The 24,452-nt window shown below is 47.3% G+C and overlaps 1 protein-coding gene across 4 annotated transcripts in view; it reads left to right on the forward strand.

The window, feature by feature from the left end:
* Positions 1-24,452, forward strand: part of VAV2 (vav guanine nucleotide exchange factor 2) — a 316,337-nt gene that overhangs the window by 169,397 nt on the left and 122,488 nt on the right. For all 4 annotated transcript variants that reach the window (XM_068249069.1, XM_068249071.1, XM_068249070.1 and 1 more), the window contains exons 3-4: positions 1,984-2,042; positions 22,390-22,458. In XM_068249069.1, the coding sequence (XP_068105170.1) occupies positions 1,984-2,042; positions 22,390-22,458 (128 nt within the window). The remainder of the gene's footprint in view (positions 1-1,983; positions 2,043-22,389; positions 22,459-24,452) is intronic.

The following is a 24,452-nucleotide window of genomic DNA, read 5'->3' on the forward strand; positions in this document are numbered from 1 at the left end:
GCGACGGAAGCTGTCGCCGGCGTTCCTCCTCCCCCCGCCGGAAGCTCTGCGTACCTCAATGGAGGTTGCTGTCGCTAGTCCGCGTGATACGCGGACTAGCGACAGCTGCGGCGGAGTTGCGGCGGCGACTGTCGCCAGGCGATTGAACATTTCAATCGCCTGGCGACTTCAGCGACGGGCGACAGTTCGGGGTGCGCGCCCGTTCCGGGCGACAGTTTGGTGTGCGCGCGGCCCATACTCACGGGCAACCTGTCGCCGCAACACGCGCCCCGCGTGTTGCGGCGACAATTGTCCCTCGTGAGTATGGGCTATAAGAGGCAGAAGATAAGCAGAATAGCCAGGCAACTGGTATTGCTTAAAAGGAAAGGAATGTGTCAGCCTCCATATCCCTCTCTTCAGATTTCCTTTAAAGGATACGTCCAGGCTAATTAAAAAAAAATCCACCTGCCTGGGGCTTCCTCCAGCCCGTGGCAGCCGTCCTGTGCCCTCGCCGCAGCTCCGGAGGCTCCCGGTCTTCTCCGCTGGCGAAGCCAACCTTGCCAGGTCGGGTTCCGGGTCGGTTTCTTCTCCTCTCCACCGCGTGGGTCACATGGTCTCACTGACGTCAGTAGTTCTGTGCCTGAGCAGTACTGTCCTAATGACGTCAGCGAGACCATGTGACCCGCGCGGTGGAGATCGGCTTCCCCAGCGGAGAAGACCGGGAGCCTCCGGAGCTGCGGCGAGGGAACAGGACGGCTGCCAGTGGCTGGAGGAAGCCCCGGGTAAGTGGATCTTTTTATTTTTTAGTAGCCTGGACATATCCTTTAAAGGGACACTTCAGTTTTACTTTCCTGGGGCTTCCACCAGCCCCCTGCAGCAGTCTTGTGCCCTCGCAGTCACTCACGGAGCCTCCGGTCCCCCGCTGCCAGCTAGTTTCGTTTTTGCTGACGGGCCCTGACAGGGAGTCGGCGGGCTTTCTGTGCCTGCACAGGCCTGGCCACGCGTATCCTTCTTCATGTTCCTGTCCTCAATAGCGGCCTGCACAGGCGCAGGACGCTATTGCGGACGGGAACGCAAAGAAAAATACGCGTGGCCAGGACTGTCGGGCCTGTCAGCGAAAACGAAACTAGCTGTCGGCAGGGGACCGGAGGCTTCGTGAGTGACTGCGGGGGCACAAGACGGCTGCAGGGGGCTGGTAGAAGCCCCAGAAAAGTAAAACTGATTTTTTATTCCTGGCTTAAATGTCCCTTTAAGTTAAGAAACAAACAAGGGTGCAATTGTGCGTATTTTGCTGCGGACGACAAAATGCGCACGATTCCACATGCTGTTTTAGTCAGTAGCCTTGCGCGGGAAATGATTGTTGTGACCGTTCGTTTGCGTTCGCAATTTTTTCCACAAGCATGGCCGCATTGCGCAGGAGGCCTTGCACCATCACAGTAGCACAGAGCCCGCAAATAGCAGGATTGGCTCCATCCTAGTTTCTGGATGGTGTAGTGGTAAAGGGCTCTGCCTCTGACACAGGAGACCAGAGTTCGAATCTCAGCTCTGCCTGTTCAGTAAGCCAGCACCTAGTCCGTAAGGAGACTTTGGACAAGACTCCCTAACACTGCTACTGCCATAGAGCGCATCCTAGTGGCTGCAGCTCTAGTGCTTTGAGTCCACCAGGAGAAAAGATGTTTGACAACAGCTTGAGGTAGAGGTTCCGGGGTCCCAGTCTTGGATCGGTGGAGCACCCGCCTACATAGTGGACGAAGGGGTTAAAAAAAAAAAAAAAAAAAGACTTGGTTGGGTTGCACTTTAAAAAGTAAACAAATAAAATTGTCTGAATTTCTAAACTAGGCCTATGTAGGCCTCTGTGTAGGGCATGCTGGTACTTGTAGTTGTCTAGATGCTGCATTCTTCATTTCCTAGTCAGATGTGATTTGTTCTTGCAGTGTTGTGCTTCTGCCTGTAGAGTGCGCTGTCTATGCTGCTCATTAACAGCCCTTTCTGTTTGTTCCGCAGGTGATCTCAGCGTTGTCCAAAGTGTCCTATCACAGCATCGCACAGACGCAGGGATACAGGTGAGCTGTCCTCTGACCCGCTCGGCTGAAGGGAGGGTAATCAGAGACAGCCTGGATGTTGGTGGCAAGCCATACAAGAGAGATTGTAATGTATACTTTTATGCCTTATATGCTATATTTTTCGGACTATAAGGGCCCGTTTTCAATAGTGCTGAAACCAGGCAGAATCCGCAGAGTTTCCTCGCAGGCAAATCGCGCGGGGAAACTCTGCCATAGGAAATAATGGCGCCGCCGGATGAATTGCTTGCGCTAGCGATTCGGCCTGACACTGCCATCAGTTTCCATGCGGGAGGCTGCGAATCCCGTAGCCGTGCATGGCATGACTTCTGGGATTTGCCTGCGTACACACAGAGCAGGAACGTGCGTCTCACAGCCTCGTGCGGCGGTGGCTAGTGGAAACGGGGCCTCAGATGCTCCTGACCATAAGAAGCACCCAGGTTTAGAGGTCAAGAACCAGGGGGAAAAATATATATACTAAACCTGGTGCATCCATGGTGAAGGGGCATCTTGTGGATTATGCCCCCTTTGTACCTCTTGTGTCTCCCTGTCCTCCTCTGCATGGGCACAGTACAGGGAGTCCCCGACATTGCGACAGGTCGGAGGTTCATATTGGCAGGCGTTCACAAGACAGGAACTCCCTGCATTCGGACTATAAGACGCCTCCTCTGTATTCCCTCCCATAATCCCCTGTTACTGGAAACATGGAGCTGTGCTGTGTAGTCACATGACTCTCCTGCAGGAGGATAAAGCTGCTGACCCATCATGGCTGCCTCCTCTGTATTCTCTCCCATAATCCCCTGTTACTGGAAACATGGAGCTGTGCTGTGTAGTCACATGACTCTCCTGCCGAAGGATAAAGCTGCTGATCCATCATGGCCGCCCCCTCTGTATTCCCTCCCATAATCCTCTCTGTTACTGGACACATGGAGCTGTGCTGTGTAGTCACATCACTCTCCTGCAGGAGGATAAAGCTGCTGATCCATCATGGCTGCCTCCTCTGTATTCCCTCCCATAATCCTCTGTTACTGGAAACATGGAGCTGTGCTGTGTAGTCACATGACTCTCCTGCAGGAGGATAAAGCTGCTGATCCATCATGGCTGCCTCCTCTGTATTCCCTCCCATAATCCCGTTACTGGAAACATGCAGCTGTGCTGTGTAGTCACATGACTCTCCTGCAGGAGGATAAAGCTGCTGATCCATCATGGCTGCCTCCTCTGTATTCCCTCCCATAATCCCGTTACTGGAAACATGGAGCTGTGCTGTGTAGTCACATGACTCTCCTGCCGAAGGATAAAGCTGCTGATCCATCATGGCCGCCCCCTCTGTATTCCCTCCCATAATCCTCTCTGTTACTGGACACATGGAGCTGTGCTGTGTAGTCACATCACTCTCCTGCAGGAGGATAAAGCTGCTGATCCATCATGGCTGCCTCCTCTGTATTCCCTCCCATAATCCTCTGTTACTGGAAACATGGAGCTGTGCTGTGTAGTCACATGACTCTCCTGCAGGAGGATAAAGCTGCTGATCCATCATGGCTGCCTCCTCTGTATTCCCTCCCATAATCCCGTTACTGGAAACATGCAGCTGTGCTGTGTAGTCACATGACTCTCCTGCAGGAGGATAAAGCTGCTGATCCATCATGGCTGCCTCCTCTGTATTCCCTCCCATAATCCCGTTACTGGAAACATGGAGCTGTGCTGTGTAGTCACATGACTCTCCTGCAGGAGGATAAAGCTGCTGATCCATCATGGCTGCCTCCTCTGTATTCCCTCCCATAATCCCGTTACTGGAAACATGGAGCTGTGCTGTGTAGTCACATGACTCTCCTGCAGGGGGATAAAGCTGCTGATCCATCATGGCTGCCTCCTCTGTATTCCCTCTCATAATCCTCTCTGTTACTGGACACATGGAGCTGTGCTGTGTAGTCACATCACTCTCCTGCAGGAGGATAAAGCTGCTGATCCATCATGGCTGCCTCCTCTGTATTCCCTCCCATAATCCTCTGTTACTGGAAACATGGAGCTGTGCTGTGTAGTCACATAACTCTCCTGCAGGAGGATAAAGCTGCTGATCCATCATGGCTGCCTCCTCTGTATTCCCTCCCATAATCCCGTTACTGGAAACATGCAGCTGTGCTGTGTAGTCACTTGACTCTCCTGCAGGAGGATAGAGCTGCTGATCCATCATGGCTGCCTCCTCTGTATTCCCTCCCATAATCCCCTGTTACTGGAAACATGGAGCTGTGCTGTGTAGTCACATGACTCTCCTGCAGGAGGATAAAGCTGCTGATCCATCATGGCCGCCTCCTCTGTATTCCCTCCCATAATCCCGTTACTGGAAACATGGAGCTGTGCTGTGTAGTCACACGACTCTCCTGCAGGAGGATAACGCTGCTGATCCATCATGGCTGCCTCCTCTGTATTCCCTCCCATAATCCCCTGTTACTGGAAACATGGAGCTGTGCTGTGCAGTCACATGACTCTCCTGCAGGAAGATAAAGCTGCTGATCCATCATGGCTGCCTCCTCTGTATTCCCTCCCATAATCCCCTGTTACTGGAAACATGGAGCTGTGCTGTGTAGTCACGTGACTCTCCTGCAGGAGGATAAAGCTGCTGATCCATCATGGCTGCCTCCTCTGTATTCCCTCCCATAATCCCCTGTTACTGGAAACATGGAGCTGTGCTGTGTAGTCACATGACTCTCCTGCAGGAGGATGAAGCTGCTGATCCATCATGGCTGCCTCCTCTGTATTCCCTCCCATAATCCTCTCTGTTACTGGAAACATGGAGCTGTGCTGTGTAGTCACATGACTCTCCTGCAGGAGGATAAAGCTGCTGATCCATCATGGCTGCCTCCTCTGTATTCCCTCCCATAATCCCCTCTGTTACTGGAAACATGGAGCTGTGCTGTGTAGTCACATGACTCTCCTGCAGCAGGATAAAGCTGCTGATCCATAATGGCTGCCTCCTCTGTATTCCCTCCCATAATCTCCTGTTTTACTGGAAACATGGAGCTTTGCTGTGTAGTCACATGACTCTCCTGCAGGAGGATGAAGCTGCTGATCCATCATGGCTGCCTCCTCTGTATTCCCTCCCATAATCCCCTGTTACTGGAAACATGGAGCTGTGCTGTGTAGTCACATGACTCCTGCAGGAGGATAAAGCTGCTGATCCATCATGGCCGCCTCCTCTGTATTCTCTCCCATAATGCCCTGTTACTGGAAACATGGAGCTGTGCTGTGTAGTCACATGACTCTCCTCCAGGGGGATAAAGCTGCTGATCCATCATGGCTGCCTCCTCTGTATTTCCTCCCATAATTCCCCCTGTTACTGGAAATATGGAGCTGTGCTGTGTAGTCACATGACTCTCCTCCAGGGGGATAAAGCTGCTGATCCATCATGGCTGCCTCCTCTGTATTCCCTCCCATAATCCCCTCTGTTACTGGAAACATGGAGCTGTGCTATGTAGTCACATGACTCTCCTGCAGGAGGATAAAGATGCTGATCCATTATGGCCACCTCCTCTGTATTCCCTCCCATAATCCCCTGTTACTGGAAACATGGAGCTGTGCTGTGCAGTCACATGACTCTCCTGCCGAAGGATAAAGCTGCTGATCCATCATGGCTGTCTCCTCTGTATTCCCTCCCATAATCCCCTGTTACTGGAAACATGGAGCAGTGCTGTGTAGTCACATGACTCTCCTGCAGGAGGATAAAGCTGCTGATCCATCATGGCTGCCTCCTCTGTATTTCCTCCCATAATCCCCCCTGTTACTGGAAACATGGAGCTGTGCTGTGTAGTCACATGACTCTCCTGCAGGAGGATAAAGCTGCTGATCCATCATGGCTGCCTCCTCTGTATTCCCTCCCATAATCCTCTGTTACTGGAAACATGGAGCTGTGCTGTGTAGTCACATGACTCTCCTGCAGGAGGATAAAGCTGCTGATCCATCATGGCCGCCTCCTCTGTATTCCCTCCCATAATCCTCTCTGTTACTGGAAACATGGAGCTGTGCTGTGTAGTCACATGACTCTCCTGCAGGGGAATAAAGCTGCTGATCCATCATGGCCGCCTCCTCTGTATTCCCTCCCATAATCCCCTGTTACTGGAAGCATGGAGCTGTGCTGTGTAGTCACATGACTCTCCTGCAGGAGGATAAAGCTGCTGATCCATCATGGCTGCCTCCTCTGTATTCCCTCCCATAATCCTCTCTGTTACTGGAAACATGGAGCTGTGCTGTGTAGTCACATGACTCTCCTGCAGGAGGATAAAGCTGCTGATCCATCATGGCTGCCTCCTCTGTATTCCCTCCCATAATCCTCTCTGTTACTGGAAACATGGAGCTGTGCTGTGTAGTCACATGACTCTCCTGCAGGAGGATGAAGCTGCTGATCCATCATGGCTGCCTCCTCTGTATTCCCTCCCATAATCCTCTCTGTTACTGGAAACATGGAGCTGTGCTGTGTAGTCACATGACTCTCCTGCAGGAGGATAAAGCTGCTGATCCATCATGGCCGCCTCCTCTGTATTCCCTCCCATAATCCTCTCTGTTACTGGAAACATGGAGCTGTGCTGTGTAGTCACATGACTCTCCTGCAGGAGGATAAAGCTGCTGATCCATCATGGCTGCCTCCTCTGTATTTCCTCCCATAATTCCCCCTGTTACTGGAAATATGGAGCTGTGCTGTGTAGTCACATGACTCTCCTGCAGGAGGATAAAGCTGCTGATCCATCATGGCCGCCTCCTCTGTATTCCCTCCCATAATCCTCTCTGTTACTGGAAACATGGAGCTGTGCTGTGTAGTCACATGACTCTCCTGCAGGAGGATAAAGCTGCTGATCCATCATGGCCGCCTCCTCTGTATTCCCTCCCATAATCCCCTGTTACTGGAAACATGGAGCTGTGCTGTGTAGTCACATGACTCCTGCAGGAGGATAAAGCTGCTCATCCATTTTTGGGGTATTTGGGTTTGCCTCATTTATATCGGATGTTGTGGCCAGAGTATCTCGCTCCTCTTGCCCCACATGTATTATTTTTTGCCCATTGTGTGTCTATCCCAGCATTTGCAGCTGTGTCTGGCACTCTCCCTTCCTGAGTCCTCTGTGGTGGCTTGTCACACTTGTCACACTTTCGGTGACACCTGCGATTTCCATTGGCGAAGCGAGGAACGCCGTCCTGTTCTGACCTCATTACACTTCCGTCATTGTGCGTCTATCTTGCTACCCCCTCAGGCTTATTGTGAATTCACTTCTGCTCATAATTAATGTGACAATGGGAATGCAAACAGCTTATCAATCTCATGCTGTGCGGATACTCTTATTGGATCTGCTTTATGGTTTTAAAGTGGACCTAAACTATTGCACAGGACAGAAGGTAACATAGAGAAATCCACCCTGTATGTATTTAGAGAGTTTCGCTTGTCTAATTTCCCCTCATCTGATTAATCACCACTGTAATTTGACCTCTCAGCTGTGTTAGCTCAGGAATCTCCTCTGCCACAGCAGAGCAGTTAATTTGTAAACACAGAATTTTAGCCCTACGTCTGCTTCCATGAAAGCAGGAAGTATACACACTGCAGATTTATTGCATGATTTGTATCAGCTGTAACAAAGAGATATTTTTCTTTAAAGGTTATTATGCTGCTGCCTATCTTTTAGAGCAGAGAGGAAGTTCTGAGTTCAGGTCCGCTTTTAAGGGACCTCAGAAGTGGAGGTCCCCATTTCTGGGGTGGTTTTAATGCTTTTTGCCAGTCCTGTGCCATTAATATTTTTTGAGATACTGAATCGGATCTACAGATTACCCAGCCAGCTCAAGGTGAACCACAACTCCCAGGATTGTGTAAGGGTCTAAAAAGGACCAAAAACCCCTTTTACTAAAATGCTATGCAAAACAGAAGTTTGCCTTCCTAAAACAGAAGGTATTTGCAATAATTCAGGTTGGAGTGAGTGTATAATGTCCCCCACAATGCATCACTGCTGAATATGCAAATCATCCATTGTTGTCCCTGTAAGCTAGCCACACCCCCAGAACCGCTGGAATGCAATGATGTGTCAGCTTGGTAATTGTACAGAGCCACAATAATCCAACATGCGTACAGTTGCAAATATTTTGAAGTGTACCTAAACTTAGAACTTCCCGTCTGCTCTAAAAGATAAGCAACAGCATAATAACCTTTAAAGAAAAACATTTCTTTGTTACAGCTGATAGAAATCCTGCAATAAATCTGCAGTGTGTCTACTACCGGCTTTCATGGACGCACACATAAGGTTAACATCCTGTGCTTACAAATTAGCTGCGTCGGCCGAGGACCGCCGAATTTCTGTGCTGACACAGCTGAGAGATCAAATTACACTTTTTGATTACTTGATGACTGCATGTGTCTACATAATAAGAACACAGAGCAGTGGGAATCTCTGCATGGCTTAGATAGTCCAAAAGATGGTCTGTCCTAGTTTATCCTGAGGAAAGCCCCTCTCTAGTTTATGCAGAGGAAGAGTCAGGTCCGCTTCTTTCAGAGGAAGGTCCATTTTTGTTTCCTCCAGTAAGGTAATCGCTAACCCACCCAGAGTATAGTCCACCTTAAAGTCTTCCAGAAAAGGGACGTCTTACTAGTCTAGCTCATCCAGAAGAAGGTCCATCTCTGGTTCGTCCAGAAGACAATTCGCCTTTAATTCACCTGTGGCACAAGTGTCAAACTCCATTCCTCGAGGGCTATATCCATGCCAATGTTTAGGATCTACAGAGAAATGTAGAAATGGGTCCTTCTTGATGGACCACACCTTTCCTGGTTCAGTCCTATCAATTAACTTAAGCTGTGGCAAAAACATGTAATATCTTCGGCCCTTGAGGACTGCAGTTTTACATTCCTGACCCTAGGGTAAGCTCCACATCTAGTTCATCCAAAGGTAGGCACACTTCCAGTTCATCGAGATGAAGGCCTACCTCTTTTTCAACTAGTGAAAGGTCCACTACTAGTTTCCCCCAATGGATGGTCCACATCTGGTTCATGCACAGGAAAGTTAAACGCTAGTTCACTCAGAAGAATGTCCACCTTTACTTCACCCAGAGGAAGGTCCACGTCTAGTTCACCCAGAGGAGGTCCTCCTGTAGTTTGAACTTCTTCCAGAGGAAGGACAAACTCTTGTTCATTCAAAGAAAGGTCTGCCTCTTGTTCACCCAGAGGAAGGTCCACTTCTTGTTCACCCAGAGGAAGGAACACCTCTAGTTTACTCAAAAGAAGGTCCAATTAGTTCATTGAGAGGAAGGCCAATCTCTAGTTCACCCAGATGAATGTCCAGCTTTGGTTCATCCAGAGGAAGTTCCTACTGATTCAACCAGAGGAAGGGCCATCTCTAGTTCATCCAGAAAAAGGTTTGTCTCTAGTTCATCCAGAGGAAGGTCTTGTTCACACAGAGAAAGGTCCATGTATAGTTCACCCAAAGAAAGGTCCACCTCTAGTTCACCCAGAAAAGGTCTATTTCAGGAAGGCCCATCTCTAGCTTACCCGCAGTAAGGTCCACCTTTAGTTGAAGCAGAGGAAGACCAAACTCTTGTTCATTCAAAGAAAGGTCTGCCTCTTGTTCACCCAGAGGAAGGTCCACTTCTTGATCACCCAGAGGAAGGTCCACTTCTTGTTCACTCTAGTTTACTCAAAAGAAGGTCCAATTAGTTCATTGAGAGGAAGGTCAATCTCTAGCAGGGACGGATCTAGGGGGGGGGGGGGGGGGCAAGCGGGTATCTTGCCCCAGGCGCAGTTTGTTGAATTCTTAAAAAGGCGGCAAAGTTTGCATGGGGAATGGCAGTTTAGGCGCCAAAACCTGACCTTGCCCCAGGCGCAACTTGGTCTAGATGCGTTCCTGATCTCTAGTTCACCCAGATGAATGTCCAGCTCTGGTTCATCCAGAGGAAGTTCCTACTGATTCAACCAGAGGAAGGGCCACCTCTAGTTCATCCAGAAAAAGGTTCGTCTCTAGTTCATCCAGAGGAAGGTCTTGTTCACCCAGAGGAATGTCCACCTTTACTTCACCCAAAGAAAGGTCCACCTCTAGTTCACCCAGATAAGCTCTTTTTCAGGAAGGTCCATCTCTAGCTTACCCGCAGTAAGGTCCACCTTTAGTTGAAGCAGAGGAAGGACCAACTCGGTTCCATTCAGAAGAAGACCTATCCTGGTGCATTTAGACAATGCCCTACCCTAATTTAATTCAGAGAAGGACCCACCCATGGTTGGTACGATAGCCCACCTGAGTGAAAGCTTTCCACATGAAAAATACTCTAGTCTGACATCCAATTTAATTTTTTATTTTCCAGCAATATTTTCTTTCTAGTGTCATTCTTTTAAGAGAGCTTCCGTTAATTACCTCCGGACTAAAAATCGACTCAGCAGCACTGAAAAGGCCTGGTGTTTCTTTAACAGTTTCACAGCATCAGAACTTTGTTTCTCTTGTCCAAGCCTAATTTTTAGCTGCACAGAAGAAAACTGCCCGGGCTTTTTTCCCCTGATGCTGTGCAAAGCATGATGGGATTTCTGATGTTGTTGCTCTCGTTCTGCTGTTTTGGTGCAATTTTTTTTTTTTACATTTTGAATTTGACATTTGAAGCCTAGCGTGTGCAGCTGGGAGGGGTTATCAGGACACAGGACAGTTGGAACTGTGTCTCCTGCTCCTTGTCACCTCCTTTCAACCAAGAAGATGGCTGCCTTCATGACAAAGATGGCAGCCCCCATGAATCACAAACATTTGCCTGTTCTTTTAAAACAGGGTGGGTAAAAAATTATATTACCTATCTATTCTAATTAACATAACTAATGTAACTTAATGACAGTATGTTTGTTTAGGCTGAAGTTCCCCTTTAAGCCAGATCCGATATCTATAGGAGACTGTTCTGCTGAGTAAAATTAATTTCTTAAGTCGTATAACTGGATTGGTACATACAACAGAATCCACGCTAATTGGGGTGGTCTTCACCACATTCACCAGGTTCTTCTGTACCGATAATCTTACTGTAGAGAGAGAGAAGGGTCTTTACACAGAACCCTACAGGGTGTGAAAGACACCTCGACCTTCTACCACATTCAGCAGGTGCTTGTTTACCGATAATCTTACTGTGTAGAGAGAGAAGGGTCTTTAGCACCTTATAGAGTGTGATGCACACCTCGACCTTCCACCACATTCTGCAGGTGCTTCTGTACCGATAATCTTACTCTATAGAGACAAGGATCTTTAGCACCCTATAGTGTGGGAAACATGCCTCGACCTTCTACCACATTCAGCAGGTTCTTCTGAACCGATAATCCAGAAGACTAATCTTACTGTAGAGAGAGAAGGGTTTTACACACCACCCTGTAGAGCGTGAAACACGCCTCGACCTTCCACCTCCTCATTACCGTGAGACTTCAGGCAACAAGTCCTGTGGGTGTCTTTGCTGCCTGAAGGCTATTCCTATGGATTTTCCTTTAATGAGCCGTTAGACGTGTTAGCCACCCCAGGAAGTGTTCGGCCCCCTATTCTCTCTGTACGGTAACCCTCATTTCACACCTCTGCATGAGATTCTTCACATCATTTGCTGTCAACATCTTTTTCCTTAATTTACTACTTGGGCGCATTTATATTAAAAAGAATCTGTACGGTCCAATTTGTACAATAAAAAGCATATCAATCGAGTCACTGTGATCTCCTGGGTCCCTCTTTGCCGTTTCTGCCGCTTCCTGCCGCGACCCTGGCTTTTAATCACCAGTTTTAGGTGGTGATTACAAACGAAAAACATGGCCGCTAACCAGGAAGTGATGTTTGTGTGTGTGTATATACAGGTCCTTCTCAAAAAATTAGCTTATTGTGATAAAGTTCATTATTTTCTGTAATGTACTGATAAACATTAGACTTTCATATATTTTAGATTCATTACACACAACTGAAGCAGTTCAAGCCATTTATTGTTTTAATATTGATGATTTTGGCATACAGCTCATGAAAACCCAAAATTCCTATCTCAAAAAATTAGCATCATGAAAAGGTTCTCTAAACGAGCTATTAACCTAATCATCTGAATCAACTAATTAACTTTAAACACCTGCAAAAGATTTCTGAGCCTGGTTCATTACTCAAAACCGCAATCATGGGTAAGACTGCCGACCTGACTGCTGTCCAGAAGACCATCATTGACACCCTCAAGCAAGAGGGTAAGACACAGAAAGAAATTTCTGAACGAATAGGCTGTTCCCAGAGTGCTGTATCAAGGCACCTCAGTGGGAAGTCTGTGGGAAGGAAAAAGTGTGGCAGAAAACACTGCACAACGAGAAGAGGTGACCGGACCCTGAGGAAGATTGTGGAGAAGGACCGATTCCAGACCTTGGGGGACCTGCGGAAGCAGTGGACTGAGTCTGGAGTAGAAACATCCAGAGCCACCGTGTACAGGCGTGTGCAGGAAATGGGCTACAGGTTCCTCAGGTCAAGCCACTTTTGAACCAGAAACAGCGGCAGAAGCGCCTGACCTGGGCTACAGAGAAGCAGCACTGGACTGTTGCTCAGTGGTCCAAAGTACTTTTTTTTCGGATGAAAGCAACTTTTGCATGTCATTCGGAAATCAAGGTGCCAGAATCTGGAGGAAGACTGGGGAGAGGGAAATGCCAAAATGCCTGAAGTCCAGTGTCAAGTACCCACAGTCAGTGATGGTCTGGGGTGCCATGTCCAACAAGATGGTGCCTGAGTAGGACGCCTCGGCACACAGGGCTCCGGCTCTTCTGGCTCTTTCCCCTCTTTCCTTTGTGGCTCACCTGCGGCGGGAGGTCAGAAATGTCCCTCCTGCTCTCCTCATCCTGGGGAGTCTGGGCACGCTGTGCTCCGGGAACCTGGATCGCCGGGACCATCGATGCAGCCATTCCTCACTCGGCTGGATGCATGGACAGCACATGGGGCCGCTCCATCGCCGGAGGTCAGACGCTAGTGCAGCCGCTCTGAGGAGGTCGGGAAGCCACCGGCGAGTGGTTGTTGCTGTGGGCTGCTGCCGGGGAATGGGCCGCCTCGCCCCACTGTCAGCCGGGGCACGTTGCGGCTCTTCCTACACTCATGAGTCCACCACGTGGGTGGCCACACCGCCGCTGCCGGGGGAACCAGGAGACGCCGCCCGCTTTTTGAAGAGATGGGGACTGTGCTGCACCACCACGGATCCTGTCCTGCTCTGACTGGAGCCGGTGTGCTCTGCGATGGGGGGAAATGCTGCCGCGGATGGAGGGAGCTGGGACGTTCTCCGGGTCTACCCTGCTGCTGCGGGGCCTCTGCCCATCCCCACCGACGCTCTCCCGGGCCCAGGGGTGACCTCCGGGCACTGCTGGCCGCTCCAACACCCGCTGCACTGCCACATATTACCCGCCGCTGCCTCTTGCTCGGCCACCTACGTGGAGGAGATCCCCAGTGCGTGAGTGGCTCTGCTGGCCACTCCAGAGGCAGTCTCCCTGACTCCAGCCTGGTAGGCCACCCACGTGGAGGGGCTCCTCTCCTCTGAGCTCTCCCGCAGGCCAGTCCTCCCTTGGTGAGGCCACTGCCAAGAAGATCACCCCACATCCAGCCCCCAGTTTGCGGCCACATCTGAACACTCCACCAGGCCCCCTCTGCCTGCAACCATCATCAAATGGACTCTGGACCTGACCAGCCCAGACTGGGCACCAAGCCAGAACTATGCTAAGCGTGGCCCCTCTCAGTGATCCCCTCAGTTCGGCTGGGAGCACTGATTAGCTGACTGTACACAATCTGCAATCTCTTTTTAGCTATGCATTCTCTCTCTCTTTTTCTATCCACTCCTTTTCCTTTACACTCTTTTACTTTACACACTGTGGGGCATCTGGAAATGCTGCGGGGCATCAGGAAATGCTGCAGAGCAGAGTGAGCACCACCGGTAGATGTGGCGCTCCCCTCACATAGCACTCCAGTCCGCCCCACACGTCCTCCACTAGTCATGTGCTGTATTATATATGTATTTCTTACTTATGTACCATACTGTACCTGATTGTATGTGCTGAAGGATCTCATGTATGTGTTTGTACCATCACCGACCCTGTATGAGCCAAAAATAATTCCGGGTACAACCCCCGTTGTACTTGGCGAAATAAATGATTCTGATTCTGATGTCAGCTGGTTGGTCCACTGTGTTTTATCAAGGGCAGGGTCAATGCAGCTAGCTATCAGGAGATTTTGGAGCACTTCATGCTTCCATCTGCTGAAAAGCTTTATGGAGATGAAGATTTCATTTTTCAGCACGACCTGGCACCTGCTCACAGTGCCAAAACCACTGGTCAATGGTTTACTGACCATGGTATTACTGTGCTCAATTGGCCTGCCAACTCTCCTGACCTGAACCCCATAGAGAATCTGTGGGATATTGTGAAGAGAAAGTTGAGAGACGCAAGACCCAACACTCTGGATGAGCCTTAAGGCCGCTATCGAAGCATCCTGGGCCTCCATAACACCTGAGCAGTGCCACAGGCTGATTGCCTCCATGCCACGCCGCATTGAAGCAGTCATTTCTGCAAAAGGATTCCCGACCAAGTATTGAGTGCATAACTGAACATAATTATGTGAAGGTTGACTTTTTTTGTTTAAAAAACACTTTTCTTTTAATGGTCTGATGAAATATGCTTATTTTTTTGAGACAGAAATTTTAAGTTTTTATGAGCTGTATGCCAAAATCATCAATATTAAAACAATAAAAGGCTTGAACTACTTCAGTTGTGTGTAATGAATCTAAAATATATGAATGTTTATCAGTACATTACAGAAAATAATGAACTTTATCACAATATGCTAATTTTTTTAGAAGGACCTGTATATATACCCACACACATACACTAATGTGTGTGTATATACACAGTATGTGTATATATATCATGTTACAGTATACTACAAGTTTTTATTACATAGTGAATTATCTGCACTACAGTCTGGGATTCTCACAGTTTCTCAGCATGTGACAGGCAGCTCCCTCCCCCCTTAGCCTCATAAACTGCATCACAGACAAGCTGAAACTGAGAGCAGAGAGTGAGGAGTAAACAAAGCACACAGAGCCTGCAGGGGCGTGCATAACTTGTATTCATTACAACAGAGGCAGCCCATTCCTCCCTGGGTCGACAAAGCTTGACAAAGAAAAGAAGAATAGATATATTACAGAGAATGCAACTAGAAAAGGCTGCAGTAATCAAGACCACATTTGAACAGGTATAGGTACTTATAGGATAGAAGAAATAAGAATGAAAATTTTGTTACAGAGTCTCTTTAAAGCAAACCTGAAGCAAAAATAAACTTCCAAGGTAATGAATTTTCTGCAGCACTTAAAAAGCCAAGAAACAGTGAGAGACAGCTTGAGGTAAAGTTTTACTAAAGAAAGTTCAAAGGGTCAATATTTCTGCTTTGATTTACAGCTTAAAAGACAGAGTGGGGTTTCTAAACATGCAAATGTGACAGAATGATGCAATGTTATATATCTCTATCTATCTATCTATCTATATATATATATATATATATATATATATATATATATATATATATATATATATATATATATATATATATATATATATATATATATATATATATATATATATATATATAATTTTTTTTTTTTTTTTTACTGGAAATAGCAACATGAGACTCTTTTCTTTGCTGCTAATGTTTTATTATCCATAGTACACATGCGATTCATTATATCATCACTTTTTTTCCACTTCGTCCATGTAGACTGATCCAACCTGCCGGATCAGTTCGGACGATAATCGCTGTTAATCATTTGTACCACAGGATGGCAAACAGTCAATCCCCTTTAAATACTCACATACTGCGAATGTCGCACTTTCAGGTCCTCATTTTTGCGCTTCCTTTAACAATCCAATTGGCAGACCATCGCTGAATTCAAATGTGCGCCAAACCCGTTTGCTTGCGCCTAACCGTCTGGGATCGCTTATTTTAAGACTACCGCGGTTGCATGTTTCTTTCCAGCTTAAGTTTCAGCTATTTTTGTTTAACAGCCGGTTAAACATGTGGTTATTCCTTTTGAATAGGTTTCCCCTGGGCTTCCACCTGTCCAGCTGGCAGAGAGACTTTTTAGCAATGTAAAGGCCCATACCCACCCAGCGATTTTTGCGGACGATTTTGCGCAACAAACTATTTTTTTTCCAATATCATCAACATTGTTTAACAAAAATTAACCAAACAGTGTTTACCAATGTATGGCACCCATGGCGCTCATTGGTTTAAGTCCTTGAGGATCATTCCGATACTCGTTGACTTGCGCGAGTTTTGCAGTGACCGTGTAAACAATTGTTTACATGATCATTCGTTTGAAAATGACGATTCCCTTGTTTGGCCAGATGGATCGGGGAACGATTGTTCATCGACTGAGATCCCCCGATCCATCTGGCCATGATCTGCTGCTCGGTATTTACCATAAGAGTAGAACATCAGTAAATTTACCGATGTGCTATCATCGGCTATCTCTGGGTGCCCACATATCCGGGTGCCCTTTTTCCTGTACACCCGCTGTGATGATCCCCCCCTCAGATCCGTTCAGATGCTGCTCCTGTTTGAAACTAGATGCAATTGTTTTATGTATTTTTTTCTAAAAAGAGATATTGGGCTGAGAGCAGCGCCGTCACCTCCTTCTGGCGGGGAACACCTGGCGGTTATCAGTAAACTCGCCATTCCCAGCCCTGTTTCTCTCGCTACAATGCACGCACTAATGCTCCCGCAATGAAATATTCAGATGTCCGTGAGAAAACCAGCAGAACGACGCAGGTGAGAAAACGGCTAAAAATACACAGAGTGTCCCGGCGAAACATCTGCAGAGGCAGGCGGGACAGTAGTTATATCACCCAGGCAACGGACTGCGCTGCTGTATAGGGCGGCGATACATTCCTTCTTCATCCAATCACGTACAGACCTACCTACTGTAAATAAAAGGGTGATCCTGCATTTACTTGCCATTTTTTCCCCTAGTTGAAAAGTTTGATAATGCTTTTTATTATGCCACAAGGGGAAAGGGTTTGTTTCCAGTAAATCTGGTTTTGAAAGAGGACTACACTCACAACAACACATTAGTAAAGGGCTTTTCCTCCCGTAGTACCCAAAGCGCATTAGATTGTCTCGGATCAGTGCAGTGGCTGTTAGTGTAGTGGTTAAAGGGCACCTAAACTGAGAGGGATATGGATGTTTCCTGTTAATCAATACCAGTTGCCTGGCAGCCCTGCTTGTCTATTGGCTGCAGTAGTGGCTGAATCATACCAGAAACAAGTATGCAGCTAATCCAGTCTGACTTCAGTCAGAGCACCTGATCTGTATGCTTGTTCAGGGGCTGTGGCTAAAAGTATTAGAGGCACAGGATCAGCAGGAGAGTCAGGCAACTGGTATTATTTTAAAAGGAAAAATCCATATCCTTTTCAGTTTAGGTTCCATCTAAGGGCTCTGCTTTGACATGGGATGCCAAGGTTGGAATCCTGGTTAGGCTCAGTATCTATCCAGTAAGAAGTCCTTGGCCAAGACTTCCTTACACTGCAGGGTGGCCACTTGAGCGCTCCCTTAGTGGCTGCAGCTCTTGAATCCAACAGGAGAAAATCGCTATACAAATGTTACAAATACATAGTGATGTGCACAGGGGGAAAAGTTATGTGATCACAAATGCCAGACTAAACAGGTGGCTTTTCAGTTTTAAGCGTATCCAGGGTTGGAGCTGTCTTGATTAAGTTTGGCAAGGCGTTCCACAGGGTAAAGGCAGCATGACACCTGCCCACCCGTGGCTTTGCTTCGATACCTAGCGCTCCTTCCTGTCTCTTCTCTCCATGTGTCTCATCACAAACACTAGAGGCCTCTAGTGGTCACATAAGGTAAATGCCACGGTGCCCTTAATGTAATTCCTCTAGCATTTGTCAAGGGACACGGGATACTTGGTAGAGAAGATAAAGGGAGGAGCCTGCAGCAGTGAAGACACGCTGCGGCGGACAGGTGAGTTTAAGCTCCGCTGCCCATACTTGGTACCCCGGCAGGCAGGGCGCACAGATTTCATGCTGAAATCTATTGAAAATCTGTGTCTAGTGTGTGGAGGGATCCAATCAGATAGATCCCCTCTGATCAGATAATGATCAGAATATTTCCAAGTTCATGCAGGAATTATGTAAATCTGTATGCAAATGTATGCAGCGTGAAAATGGACCAATCAAGTCCCTCCAAGGTTTAAGTTGATCCATCCTCCGTTTTGAAAATGGCCATTACCCATAACCGCTTTCTGGTCAGCACACAGTTAAACTGTAACATCGCCCACTTGAGCCATAGGGAAACATGGACATTACCTGGTACATCAGTTTTCCTCTCAGCTATAACTGACAGCAACTGATATTTTATTGACAGCAACTGATATATTTCAGATCTGACAAAATATTGTCAGAACTGGAAGGGATTATTGTCAGAAAATGGTGAGCTTCTGAGAGGAACTGATGACGAGGTAACTATGTAATGTTCATTTGAAGTTACCTCATGTGTTTATTTTAAATATTTTTACTCAGTACAGGTTCTCTTTAAGGTCTGGAGTGATAAGACAGCACTCTCACTGTGAAGGCAAGCTTCTTTAGTGAATTAATTAACACTTAAAATACCAATCCATATGTGGTGGTAAGTTTTCACTTGCCTTATTATCACCAGCATGAACTGAGTGAATTGAGGCCATTGCTTTGTAGAAACTGAATAGTCAACATGCTGTACGTTTTCCTCTATGCGTCTTCACCAGTAAGCGGGAGAGCTTTGCACCTTTGCACAGCACTGCAGATGTATTTATCCTGTTTATTTCACCATCTCTGCTGTAGTATGATAGGCTGTTGTGCTGGGTAACGCTGTGATACGTGCGGCAGAGATGGAGGCTGCAGTGTGAGCGCAGTTATATTTCTTCTGTCTGTATAAAACCGCTGATGCCGCAGTGTATTAAACACCTAACACCGAATCAGATTCCCAGCAATGTACGCCGCCGTCAGCTCGCACGTTTACTGCTGCCGCACAACTACAAGTCTCAGCAAGTCCTGCACGTCATGATGGGGTCTCCATGTGAAGGGCATTGAGATCGGTTGGGCACAAACCACTGTGAAATTTGTTACTGTTTTTTGTTATTGTTTTTTGTTAAATAGGATCTGAAAGCTCTCGGTCACATGTTAAAACACACGTGCGTTTTTCTGTCCGTTCGTTCTTTCTTTTCAGTGCGTCACAGTCACACTGGCTTAACTGCATGCGTTTCTGCACAAAACTTAAACAAAAGATTTAATATTTTATTGTCTCTGCTCAATGACACAGGCTTTCCGTGTCCCAGAGCTAAAGTGTATAAATCCGTTTTTTAATTTATCCTCTCCACTCAGAAGCTGCTCTCTGCCAGGAAAGTGTTTTATGGCTTCAATTCCTTATCAGTAAGGGTTACGCTATAGTCCAACTGAGTCCCACCTGGAGAGGATCTATCATTGATGCCTGAATATTTAAATGTGGCCACTAATGGTCCACTTTCCGGCCTACTCTGTAAATGTGATCGGTCATAAACAAACGCGTTTTAAAAAAACCCGATTTGAAAAACAGTTTGATACCCTTCATCGGGTTGGGTACGTGTTCCCTTACTGTTAGTGGACCTGATTGATTTTATCGGATCAGCCAGTCAGTTGTTTGGAAAATTGGACCATTAGTGGTCACCTAAACTCTTTCCTGCATTAAAGCTATTAATAGGTTTGGCACTGTGCCAGAGATGGATTAAGATGTAATTGGGCCCTAAGCCCCCTAGTGGTCTTTTTGGTAAGCTGAAGTGGAGGCAGTTCAGAGAAGGTGACGGGTGGGTCCCTGACACCCTCTTTGCCCCAGGCACCTGCTTTGGTTGCCTGGTGGGTGATCCTGCTCTGTACTGCACATACACATCTCGTCATGTCACATCATTTCGTGTACAATTATAGCTTAATTTTTCTTCTGTAGACTTGGCTTCCACTTGTGCAGATAATTTTCTAGCTCAGTATGATATCTGCACCTCCACTCAACGCTGGAAGCAGATCCTATTGTTAAAATGAAACACAGAGTATCGACCTGCTGCATTTTTCCGGACCCTACCACAAAACGCTGGTTGCACGGACGCAATGAAAGCCTATAAGAATGGACTAATACACAATGCGCTCTATAGGCAGTAGCAGTGTTAGGCCTGGAACCCACTAGGAGCGATTTTCTAAGCACAGTGATTTGAAAAGCTCTTGCTAATGTAATGCTATGGGGTGTGATCCTATTAGAGGTATATGATTTTATAAAAATCCCCCATAGCATTGCATTAGCAAGAGCTTTTCAAATCACTAGCACTTAGAAAAGGCTGCTAGTGGGTTTGAGACCTCTGGGAGTCTTGCCCAGGTATTCTTTACTGAATAGGCGCTGGCTTACTGAACAGGAAGAGACGAGATTCGAACATTGGTCTCCTGTGGTGGCAGAGCCCTTAACCATTACAGTACCCAGCCACAAGACCCTCAAAGTGCATTTTAGCAAGCTACAGTCTGGCTTTTTTCCTTCGTTGACCAGTGGCGTTCTCTGGGTCGTCTTCCGTCGAACCCTGCTGCAATCAGACAGACAAGTTCCTTGACGTTCCACCCCTGTGGACGTTATTCTTGACTTTTTGTTTACCATAATCACCATCCTTCTGCCCGTCCTGGTTGCGACTCTCCTTTCGTGGCCACAGCCCCGGATCGTTGCTTTCATTCTGTCCTGGCCACAGTTGTGTCCTGAGCTTGGTGCTCTGAGACGTCTGTCACACGTCAAGCGTTCTCTATCACTCGATGGATGCGTTTCCTGTGGTGTGGAAGGGATTCTGCGAGGTCCGTGCATTCTACCAGAAGGAGGCAATCTGAGGTCAGCTCCCCAATCGCTGATGTGATGAGGAGGAATCATTGGAGGGTGCGCAATGCACTGTGGGGGGATCCCGGGGTCAGGGGGGCCCCACAAGCACACACTGGGCTGAGTAATGTCTCCGAGGGCAATGCTGGCTTCACAAGTGTGGATCTCTGCTGGGCACCTATTAACCTTTTCCTGGGCAGGTATTTGTACTCTCCGCCTTGCTTGGGAGTACATATAACGCCCCCGCTGCATGAGTTGGGTGCACAGGAGCTGCTGATAGTAAACATATTGGCAATTTAAATGACTGATATTTTACTATATTGGTGCCTATTCTCACTTGAATCCTCTCCCTAGTACCCAAAGCAACCCACCACACCTAATGCCTAATCCCAATTCCACTTCCTAGTTTCTAAATCCAACCCTCCCCCCGATGTCTAAAACTAATCCCCGTTCTAATGTCTAAACCTATCCTCCCCCTCCAGGGCCCGCTATCTGTAGCAGTTCGGCTACTCTTACATAAACCTATGAAGTATCCAATTGGCCACTTATGCAGCTGATCAGTTACTGCTCCTCTCTTCGTGACCATATGTACTTTTGCACACCAGATGTCTCTGTCAATTACTGTTTCTTTCAGCTGTTGCATAGGCATGTTCATAGCCTCACATGCTGTCTATCCTTCTTATCCTCTGTCTTCCTCATCTTCTTTTCCCTCAACTTTTCCAAACATCAAGGATTTTTCTAGAGATTCCGGTATTCTCATTATGTGACAGAAGTATTTGAGTTTTTGAGTATTTGAGTTTAATAGTAGTAGTATCAACCCTTCTAATGAAAAATCTGGACTTATTTCTTTATATATTGACAGGTTAGATCTTCTGCCAGTCAGTTAGATTGTGAGCTCCTCTGAGGACAGTCAGTGACATGACTATGTACTCTGTAATGTGCTCCAGGAGATGTCAGTGCTGTATAAATACATAATAATAATATGGGAGGACATTAGACTATGACTATGGTAGGATTAGATTGTGAGCTGCTCTGAGGACAGTCAGTGACATGACTATGTACTCTGTAAAGTGCTGCAGAAGATGTCAGTGCTATATAAATACATAATAATAATATGGTAGGACATTAGACTATGACTATGGTAGGATTAGATTGTGAGCTCCTCTGAGGACAGTCAGTGACATGACTATGTACTCTGTAAAGTGCTGCAGAAGATGTCAGTGCTATATAAATACATAATAATAATATGGTAGGACATTAGACTATGACTATGGTAGGATTAGAGTGTGAGCTCCTCTGAGGACAGTCAGTGACATGACTATGTACTCTGTAAAGTGTTGCAGAAGAGGTCAGTGCCATATAAATACATAATAATATTATTTTGAATAAACATCTAATGTGTAATGCTGTTATTATTTAATGTATCTACCTGGTGTGACCCCTGTAACCTATATATAATAAGTGCTGCTTGTCTCTTGCAGACCCTTCCCCTCGGAGGACACAGCAGAGAATGACGATGACATCTATCGCAGTCTGGAGGAATTGGCAGAGTGAGTTTCTGTTACTTTACATTACCTCAATCCCCTGGAAGAGCCAGGAATGCCTTACCTGAGAACTTTACTTACCTAATTTGTAGATCAGTTATGATCACTGCTCTGTCCTTTTCTTCCTGTTCCTGGGATGTATTTCCTGGGTACCGTCAGGAACAGGAAGTGATCTGATTGCTGCTGTGTGCTCTTCTTCCTGTTCCTGTGATGTCTCTACCAGGTACCATTTGAAATAGAACATAATAGACAGCTCCGATCAGACCTGACTACCGGTAGAGATCACAGATATGTGAATTAAGCTTTTGACACAGACAAGAGCAGCAGTGAGGGGTTTACAGGGAGAAACAAGAGAAACTACTGTACATAGTTGTTACACATGGAAGAGGGGGCTGCACTTGGAATGGCAAAGGGGCTTCTGTACATGGATGTAACACATGGAGGAGGGGGCTGCACATGTAACGGTGCTGCTGTACATGGATGATAAACATGGAAGAGGGAGCTGACCATGGAATAGAAGAGGTGTTGCTGTATTGGATGTTGCACATGGAAGTCGAGGGAGCTGCTGTACATGAATGATATACATGGAAGAGGGGGCTGCTGTACATGGATGTTGCACATGGAAGAGGGGGCTGCACATGGAATGGGAAGGGCTGCTGTACATGGATGTTGCACATGGCAGAGGGGGCTGCTGTACATGAATGTAACACATAGAAGAGGGGGCTGCACATGGAATGGGAGGGGCTGCTGTACATGAATGATATACATGGAAGAGGGGGCTGCTGTACATGGATGTAACACATAGAAGAGGGGGCTGCACATTGAATGGGAGGGGCTGCTGTACATGAATGATATACATGGAAGAGGGGGCTGCTGTACATGGATGTTGCACATGGAAGAGGGGGCTGCACATGGAATGGGAGGGGCTGCTGTACATGGATGTTGCACATGGCAGAGGGGGCTGCTGTACATGAATGTAACACATAGAAGAGGGGGCTGCACATGGAATGGGAGGGGCTGCTGTACATGAATGATATACATGGAAGTGGGGGCTGCAGTACATGAATGATATACATGGAAGAGAGGGGGCTGCTGTACATGGATGATACACATGGAAGAGGGGGCTGCACATGGAATGGGAGGGGCTGCTGTACATGGATGATACACATGGACAGAGGTCTACACATGGAATAGGAGAGGGGCTGCTGTACATGGATGATACACATGGAAGAAGGGGCTGCACATGGAATGGGAGGGGCTGCTGTACATGGATGATACACATGGACAGAGGTCTACACATGGAATAGGAGAGGGGCTGCTGTACATGGATGTTACACATGGACAGAGGGCTGCACATGGAATAGGAGAGGGGCTGCTGTACATAGATGATACACATGGAAGAGGGGGCTGCACATGGAATGGGAGGGGCTGCTGTACATGGATGATACACATGGACAGAGGGCTGCACATGGAATAGGAGAGGGGCTGCTGTACAGGGATGTTACACATGGAAGAGGTTGGAATGGGAGCCTGAGTCTTACTTTGTTCCAAGTTAACATTTCTTTGATTCAAATATTTTATTGTAATTCTTGGTAAATCCACCGTTTTTATTATGTAAGATGTTTGTAAAGAATGGTGATTCTGCCAACGCTTCAGCTACCAAATAACCTGTGGAGATGCGAGTTCCATTATTCCTGTGCCTGACGTACCCCGCTATGCATGCTGGGTTATAGTCTCGGTGTTTGACGTTTGCCCCGGCCGTTTCCTCGCCCTGTAGAGCAGTATATAGCGGGCTGCAGCCGCCGTACATCTCCGCACAGCTGAGATGTTTATAGTAGATGAAGAGATCTGCCTCACACTGCCAAAGGCCGCTCATCCGGACATGTTTCCCAGGTGCAGAGCCAACATTTTCATTGGTTTCTCTTACTTGCTCAATTAAGGCCCGGTTCACACTTGCGGTGGCCCTCCGGAATCGCCGTGCCGGAGCCGCACCGCCTGCA

The sequence above is a fragment of the Hyperolius riggenbachi genome, chromosome 8 (assembly GCF_040937935.1).
Source record: "Hyperolius riggenbachi isolate aHypRig1 chromosome 8, aHypRig1.pri, whole genome shotgun sequence".
NCBI classification, from domain to species: domain Eukaryota; kingdom Metazoa; phylum Chordata; class Amphibia; order Anura; family Hyperoliidae; genus Hyperolius; species Hyperolius riggenbachi.